This window comes from Phytophthora parasitica (assembly GCF_000247585.1).
Source record: "Phytophthora parasitica INRA-310 unplaced genomic scaffold supercont2.5, whole genome shotgun sequence".
NCBI classification, from domain to species: domain Eukaryota; phylum Oomycota; class Peronosporomycetes; order Peronosporales; family Peronosporaceae; genus Phytophthora; species Phytophthora nicotianae.
Genome location: NW_008648991.1, coordinates 1,092,082 through 1,099,348, shown reverse-complemented (window position 1 = coordinate 1,099,348; position 7,267 = coordinate 1,092,082). Strand labels below are relative to the sequence as shown.

Below are 7,267 nucleotides of genomic sequence, written 5' to 3'. Positions count from 1 at the left end.
GAGAGCGAAACAACTTCCTGTTAGTTTGTCATGTAGCAAAGAGCTGTATGAGTCTGCTGTCGCGCTACTTAAGTCTTCGAACCGTGGCAGTGCACTGCTATTTAATTTAACATCATCATAAAAGACAGTTAAATGTGATCTACAAATTTATATAAATCGTATCATAAGTTCTTAGCGGATAACAGGACTATTGACCTATCATACTAACTTCGCGTGGTCATTTCCGACCAGAGGAAGTAATATAAATACATTACTACATGTAGTATATGGTGGGCATCTTCTGTCGCACTGAATTGTGCAGTATTGTGAATTCCAAATTTGCCACTTTGGTTCTATTCAACGAGTCACCCACATACAAATTCCCTGTTATTTCGAAACCGCAATGTCCTGTACCGCCTACAGTCCAAATCGTACTTAATCGGGCCGATACTCAACCCATGTATTTTCCGCGATTACTGTGCGGTTCACTCAAGTAGAAATTTCGAGTAGAACCCACTAAACATGTGGACAGTCAACGAACCAAGAGATAGAAAATATTTCCAGTTGGCAGCAAAGACCACGCGGCGAGGGTTGAGTTCAAATATTACATTACCTACTACTATTTTTCTGCTGTCGACAAACACACCAGCAGCACCGGTGACGATCTGCAGCACAGGAGGCATGACGAAGCCACATGTACATGTGGGAACTGAGTTTTGGTGACGAGCATTACGTTCATCACTTGTTTCCTCTACAAAATGACTGTGCTGATACACTACAGAGCACAAAGCGCCAGTGGACGAGCAAATCAAGCGAAAGCAGCCGCATATGTAGTTCCCCTAAATAGTCTGAGGTCTGAAACTCTCCCACCCGGAATTCATCGTCCTGACGCATGAATCTGAACTCTAAACATAGCGCGATAGAGCGCACGGCTCAGGACGTAGTTGTGTAACAGCATCGGCTTACATTTTGTGCAAAGTGCAGCAGGTTGCATGCTGCCTGCAATAAGAAGCAGCAGCTACAGCAACAGCAACTGCAACTATTAGTCACCAACCGCAAATTTTGGTCCAGCGTTTAGTCCATTATGTCACGTGAGCCAATCCCAACGAGACTCTTTACAAATCGCAAGGTACGCGATGGATCACTAGAAATTTGTATGATCCCCCATCGCTCTACTGTCTCTTTTTTATTGTTGATTACAGTATGGGTAATTCCATTTCCGCTGCGGATAGGTCTGACAACGAGGTTTTTTATCTCGTGGAAGGACGAAACATACTTTACGCAATATAAAAATATGCTCGGAGGTTTTTTGCTGTCGTTTTTTTTCCGCGGCCGTTCGCTGGCGAATGCCTCACTCGAGTAAACTCGGAGAATCAAGAAGTCCTCACCGGCCTACGAGTACCATGAGCCTCCGTGGACGACCGAGCAACCCCAGCGGAGCCTCCAACCCGCGTCTCTCGAACTCTCTGCACCGCTGTGCCATCGCGTTGTGCTCGAACCAGGCCGTCGCTGAGGGGGTGTGCTCCATGCATCTGTCACGCAACGGCCGCGTTAGCGGAGGCCAGGGCGTCGTCATGGACAGTCGTGCCATGGGCGTTCGAGGCCCGCCCCCGTCATCTGCGGGCATGGGAGACGGCATGGCCGACGACCGATACTACCGCGCAAGTGCACACGCTGCCATGCAACCTCGCGCTGGCCCCTCCACTAAGAAACACAAGCCGTCGCCCGCCGAGCCGGTGAACCGCTACGTCATGGACAACTCTGGTTCTAGCGGTGGCCTGACGCGCGAAAGTCTGAACGAGATGGTCAACCAGATGCAGTACTCGAAGAACACGAGCATGTCAGCCTACGAGAACGACCCGTACGTCTCCGCACAGGCCTCAGGCAGCGCCAACGGCTCGAACCGTTCTGAGTCGGACGGTTCTGTGGACGAGACCAACCTCCGCCGTGAGCGTAACCGTATTGCTGCACGCAAAAGTCGTCAACGCAAGCTGGACCGCATCTCGAACCTCGAGGACGAGAAGATGCGCCTTGAGCAGCACCGCGACATGCTCGTGCAGGAAATCCGCAGTCTGGAGAAGAAGGATTCGGGGGCCGCCTCTAACGTGGTGCTGACCATAACGGACAAGGAGTACCAGCAATTGCAGAACAAGCGTCTGCAGATCATCAAGCACGTGGAGGAGACCTACAACTCGGGCGACATCCTCTCCACAGTCAAGTACTTCCGCGACGACTCAATTGTCAGCGGCCCCCAGAACTCATCGGTGCATCTGCGTGGCAAGGACGCTCTGGTGCTGGACTACCTGTGCACGACGTACCTGTTCGGTGACGTGCGTCTGCACCACGCCAAGGTGGACTGCGGTGGTCCACGCAGCCAGCACTTTCGTGTGCACTGGGCGCTGTCCGGCACGATCAAGAGCGCCGGCGTCAGCATGAACAAGGAGTTCCTCGAGCTTATCGAGAGCGTGAAGGGCCGCCGCGTCACCATCGAGGGTGTGAGCAACTTCTCGTTCAGCGGTGACAAGATCGTGTACGTGCACCGTACGGCTGACCAGGCCAAGTTCCTGTCGGCGCTCGTCAACCTGAGCAAGCGGTAAGCGGGCAATCAGAGCAGGTGGGGGCTCTCAGCATAGTCGACCGTCTAGCTGACAGTAGTGATGAATGCAAACTAGCCATATATATGTGTATTTTTTTGCATGAATGTTCTTTTGTTGCCATTTCGTCTCCCTCTATTGAACGGCTTGTTGGAGGATTTATACCTACTGCTCCTCCTTTTTACCTAGAGCTCCTCTTTCACAGAACCTTGGGCAACAGGCTTCTTGTGGCCATCGCACGTTATGGCTTGGCGCTTGGGGAGCTTGTAGAGATCGCGTAGGTAGTCGAACACCTCGGAGCAGTTGCTTTCCTGAGGCAGGACCCAAGTACATCAGCGATAGAGATCAAACGAGGGAGTTCTTATGTGTTTGACAGCAAACCTGATAGCGTTGGCAGGATCCTAGCGCGAATGGCTCCACGTGGCGGATAAACTCGCGTGTGCGCGCTGCAAGAAAGAAGGCAAACACATGATTGTCAGAACACGTAATGTCGTCTGACGTTTGCGCGGAAGACGAGGATCAACACGTACAGACGCCTGGGAACTCTCGGAAAAAGCGATCGTGAAGCAGTCCCATGCGGTGAAAGTACACGAGTTTGCGGTACCTACACCAACGCCATCACGTCACGGTTAGTTAGCTGAGAGCATTGGGCAGTAGCCGATCCAGCTAAACAGTGCAGACCAGTGAAGCAATCGCTGCCAGTCATGGTCGAATTTGCGGTCCCAGAGTTTGTTATTGTGCGAGTGGCACGCTACGTGCTCGGGTGTAACGTCCGGCGGCAACGAGAACTCCTCCACGGCTCTGTTAGACACGCAGCATGTGAAGGATAGTGCGTCAGCTCAATGGTTAGCTCATGTCCGACAAAGCGGCGGACAAACCTGAGCGAGTCCATCATCTGCGGCGTAGCGTACTCCGCATAAAGCGTATTGAAGAGCGAGGCCTCCGTGGTCATCTCCGTGAGCAGTACCATCTTGTAGTAGTACACCATCGTGGCGAAGAGCATGGTTGCCGAGATCAGGAGCGACAGATTCGAGCCCATGGCGAGCGAGCTTAGATTTCAAGTGCCTTTGGCTCACTTTTGCTGAGCATACAAACGTCAAGTCACTCGTGGGTATAAATAGCCACCTCTTGAAATCGCTGTGTCAATTCATCGCCTTCTACAGGATAGCTGGCTGTCCAGCCCGATACAAGATGCGCAGTATCACCGGGCTACTAATCCCCGCATACTGTATACATATTATCCATGAGCTTGCGGCGGTGGTGCCATCAGCAGCGGCGTTGTCCAGGATACCGCTTTAGCCGCGTTGCAATTCTTGTACTGATCAGCAATGACAGCGGCTGTGCCTTCAAGCATGATGGTTCACGTGAAAACCTCCACCACAACTATCGCGATCACGCGCGTTGCGAGCAACACCCACTTCTGCTGATGCGATTCAATTTGACACTTGCATTCGCAGCGATGAGGGTAGTGATGGGTGAGTTATCACAAAGGCAAGATCCAAAGGACCGGAATGAAGGGTCACAGCGTCCCCGCCACTCGTTCGTACTGTAGGTGAATCTTTTCGACGAAAGACCGTATGTCGCGAGGTTCCTGTCACATGAGTCTCGCCCCGAATTGGTAAATCCGGAAGCTCAGTGGATTTTGCACTGCAGCAAAAGATGCTACGTATCTACAGGATGAAGCCTACAGAAGTAGCCTACAACAGAATAGTCATCCCGAATGGTGCTCGAGAAATTTTCGTTCAGCGGCGTTGGTGCTGCACCAACGTCTTGATTGCACGCCGAGTATTCGGAAATGCAAGCCCGCCGCTATCGAGGCAGCAGGCTCCAGCGACTACAGCGTTGCCATTGCCAAGAGCAAACAAACAGAAACTTTATATATCATTCTTCGCCGCGAAAAACAAAGCAATGCAGACGCCGCCGGATTCGGTTGCAGTTGTAGCAAGTTCAACACGACGCGTCGGCTTTTCATCAAATCATCAAATTTAGCTCAGCGACTTGGCGTGGCTAAAATCATCGATTGGCTGGATGCAGCATCGAAACCGCTCTTTACACAGCCCTAATCTCGCTGGCGGGGTCTGACGGCAGATGCACAGACGACACACAGCAACCACTCGCCCAGCTCGGACTCGTACGCGCTTGCGCCTGCGAGAGAACTCGCATCGCCTTTGCCCCATATGCAAGCCAGCGGAGACGCCCAGCAGTCCCAACCTAGTAGCCTCCCGCCGCAGCCGCCGTCAACTTCACCGTCCGCCCCGTCAACCGTCCCACTCGGCCGGAAGAACAGTGCCGACGACCTGGTCGCCGAACTTACGGCGTCGCCTCCCGTCCACACGCCGTCAGACGCGCGTCTATTATATCGCGAGTGGCGCACGGGCTCACACGTAGGCGCTGACCTCGCCCGCTTGGAAACCGGCGAACTCAGCAGTAGCAACAGCATGAGCGAGGACGTCCTCAGTCACTCGCCCTTCGGTGTGTACGGCCGCTCGCCCAACTCGCTCCCGCGGATCTCCGAGCGTCTCGAGAACCTACCGCTACGCGCCAATGCGCCACCAGCCACGCCTATGGCTCCACAGGACGTGGACGCCCGTGCGCGGCTCCTATCGCAAAAGATTGCCGCTATGGACGCGGCTCAACCTGGAACAGCAGCGATTGTAAAATCCCAATCTGGATCTTTCGGCTCTGTAGAGTCCAGTGAGCCTGCTACAGGTATCAAGAAAGCGCTGAGCTACCAGGCCCTAGCGGACCTGGAGAAGAAGGGATACTTCCCCGTCGCACCCAAGCCGTCGGCTCTTGGCGTGCAACGAGGACTCAAGGACTCGGTGGTCAACGACATGTGCCGCGCTGTCGTTAAACACATGGTGGGCGACGTGTACGTGTCTGCGTCTGGCTCCTATGGCCAACGCAAGGTCCTCAACCACCTGTACGAGCCCGTGTTCGCCTCTGTGCAGGCGCATTTCCGTCGTCTGCCTGCAAGATACGCGCTGTCCGTGAACCCGGATGACGTGCCAATGCACATGCGTCTGCTTGCTCAAAACCAGCGAGACCCGACGGCCATCGCAGTCAATGCTCAGCTTAAGAAGGACGACAACGGAGAGTACGTTTGCCACTGTATTATGCTTTTTTTGATGTGGAATTAATGTATCTGTTGTCTGCAGGATCGTGCCTAATGTATGCGAAGTGGTGGTGGTGTCATTGGACCGAGAGAACATTCTGGACGCTATTACACGCGCGCTGACCACGATGAAGGGAAATATTTTGGACGCCGACGTGATGACCACGTCGGACGGCACGCTACTGGATCGCTTTGTGGTTAAGGGGTCATTTATGAGTGAAGAACGTCAAGAGGAGCTACGTACCAACATCGAACAGAATCTCCGTAGACTTAGTATGGAAGAAGACCCACGACCAAGTGCTGCTAGCTCGCAGGACTCGGCGGTTAATGAGAACGTAAGCCTGGCTGAAAAACTGGGTGTGTTGCAAATGGTGGACAAGAACGAGATCAAGGCGGAATGGAAACTGGACCTCAACGAGGTGCGACTGGAGAAGGCAGTAGGCAGCGGTCGGTCCGGCAACACGTACAGCGCCTGGTGGCGAGGCACACACGTCGCCGCGAAGGTCGTCGACTCATCTGCAAACACTCAAGCGGTTGGTGAAGAGCTGCTGAACGAATTCCACCGCGAGGTGGCAGTTGTCAGCAAACTGCGCCATCCCAACATTGTGTTGTTCCTCGGAGCGGCCATCAACCCGCCCCGTTACTGCTTAGGTAAGCTCTGCTAGTGAGTGGGTGAATGCTCTTTCTCTCTCTGACTTGGGGTGTTGCATATTGTCTGCAGTATTTGAGTTCATGGAGAATGGCACGTTGACGGATCTAATTCGTGCTCGACGAGGACCCATCGATTTCTTCCGTCTCGTGTCAGAGATGGCGATGGTGCGTTTGCTACTAACACCCTGACTCTACCAGCAGTATTTCTAATGTTTTTTTTTCTTCTTTAGGGCATGAACTATCTTCACTTGTGTTCAATTATGCACCGAGACCTCAAGTCCGGTAACGTTCTCATCGATTCGCATGGCACTGCCAAGATCTCCGACTTTGGTCTTAGCTGTGTGCTGGAGATCGGTAGCTCCTCCGACCTCACCGCTGAAACAGGGACGTACAGGTGGATGGCCCCCGAAGTCATTCGTCACGAGCCATACTCTAGCAAAGCAGACGTCTACAGTTTCGGCATTGTGTTGTGGGAGCTGCTGGCAAGAGACCAACCGTTTCGTGGCTTGACTCCAATTCAAGGTGAGCAGCGTTTGCACCTAACTTCAAAATGTGTGTCAACCTCCTAACCTTCCAACTACTGCATCTGTTGTAGCCGCTTTCGCCGTTGCTCGCCAGCAAATGCGTCCTGCGCTGCCTCGCCAGACGCCACAGAAAATCGGCGAGCTTATTGAGCACTGCTGGCATCACGACCCAGCTCGTCGACCCGACTTCGGGGCCATTCTGGAGGCCCTGCCGCTGGTGAAAAAGTCGCTGAAAAAACGCGACTTCAAGAATATGGGAATATTGTACGTTGCCCCTTAAAGCGATTTAGACGGAGCCAGCGCTGTGTACGCCTCGTTCACCGCGTTGCTCTCCTCGTAGTTTTTTTATCCCACTAATGGTAAACTAGAAAAGTATTAGCTCGACCTCGTATTGCCAACTACCT

General features: G+C 53.2%; 4 protein-coding genes across 6 annotated transcripts; 3 read left to right on the top strand and 1 right to left on the bottom strand.

The window, feature by feature from the left end:
- Window positions 1–1,284: 1,284 nt before the first annotated feature.
- Window positions 1,285–2,703, top strand: PPTG_04659 (hypothetical protein). Its single transcript, XM_008896918.1, has one exon. It carries the CDS (start codon window positions 1,326–1,328, stop codon window positions 2,574–2,576), a length of 1,251 nt encoding a protein of 416 aa, XP_008895166.1. The 5' UTR covers window positions 1,285–1,325; the 3' UTR covers window positions 2,577–2,703.
- Window positions 2,635–4,004, bottom strand: PPTG_04658 (hypothetical protein). 3 transcript variants are annotated; one of them, XM_008896916.1, is made up of 6 exons: window positions 3,808–4,004; window positions 3,452–3,654; window positions 3,255–3,374; window positions 3,104–3,177; window positions 2,955–3,019; window positions 2,635–2,884 (listed from the first exon to the last, which is right to left on the bottom strand). In XM_008896916.1, exons 2-6 carry the CDS (start codon window positions 3,610–3,612, stop codon window positions 2,759–2,761), a joined length of 546 nt encoding a protein of 181 aa, XP_008895164.1. In that variant the 5' UTR covers window positions 3,613–3,654; window positions 3,808–4,004; the 3' UTR covers window positions 2,635–2,758. The 3 variants fall into 3 exon arrangements, with proteins under 3 accessions (XP_008895164.1, XP_008895163.1, XP_008895165.1); XM_008896915.1 differs by having other exon boundaries at window positions 3,452–4,004; XM_008896917.1 differs by having other exon boundaries at window positions 2,635–3,019; window positions 3,452–4,004.
- PPTG_21447 (hypothetical protein) lies at window positions 3,902–4,000 on the top strand (the record flags this gene model as incomplete). Its single annotated transcript, XM_008897457.1, has 1 exon — window positions 3,902–4,000. The coding sequence occupies one exon, from the start codon at window positions 3,902–3,904 to the stop codon at window positions 3,998–4,000; it is 99 nt and encodes a 32-aa protein (XP_008895705.1).
- A 746-nt stretch (window positions 4,005–4,750) lies between the features above and the next one.
- Window positions 4,751–7,143, top strand: PPTG_04657 (TKL protein kinase; the record flags this gene model as incomplete). The annotated part of the gene is made up of 5 exons (XM_008896914.1): window positions 4,751–5,670; window positions 5,732–6,339; window positions 6,410–6,504; window positions 6,570–6,861; window positions 6,935–7,143. 5 exons carry the CDS (start codon window positions 4,751–4,753, stop codon window positions 7,141–7,143), a joined length of 2,124 nt encoding a protein of 707 aa, XP_008895162.1.
- Between the last annotated feature and the right edge of the window lie 124 nt (window positions 7,144–7,267).

Bases quoted from the DNA above. Each gene is read 5' to 3' on its own strand.
- PPTG_04659 (XM_008896918.1), top strand. From the start codon at position 1,326: ATGCCTCACTCGAGTAAACTCGGAGAATCAAGAAGTCCTCACCGGCCT.
- PPTG_04658 (XM_008896915.1), bottom strand. From the start codon at position 3,612: ATGGGCTCGAATCTGTCGCTCCTGATCTCGGCAACCATGCTCTTCGCC. The intron at 3,020-3,103 runs GTACGTGTTGAT...TCTTTCTTGCAG, and splicing joins CCGAGAGTTCCCAGGCGTCT to CGCGCACACGCGAGTTTATC. The intron at 2,885-2,954 runs GTTTGCTGTCAA...GTCCTGCCTCAG, and splicing joins GATCCTGCCAACGCTATCAG to GAAAGCAACTGCTCCGAGGT.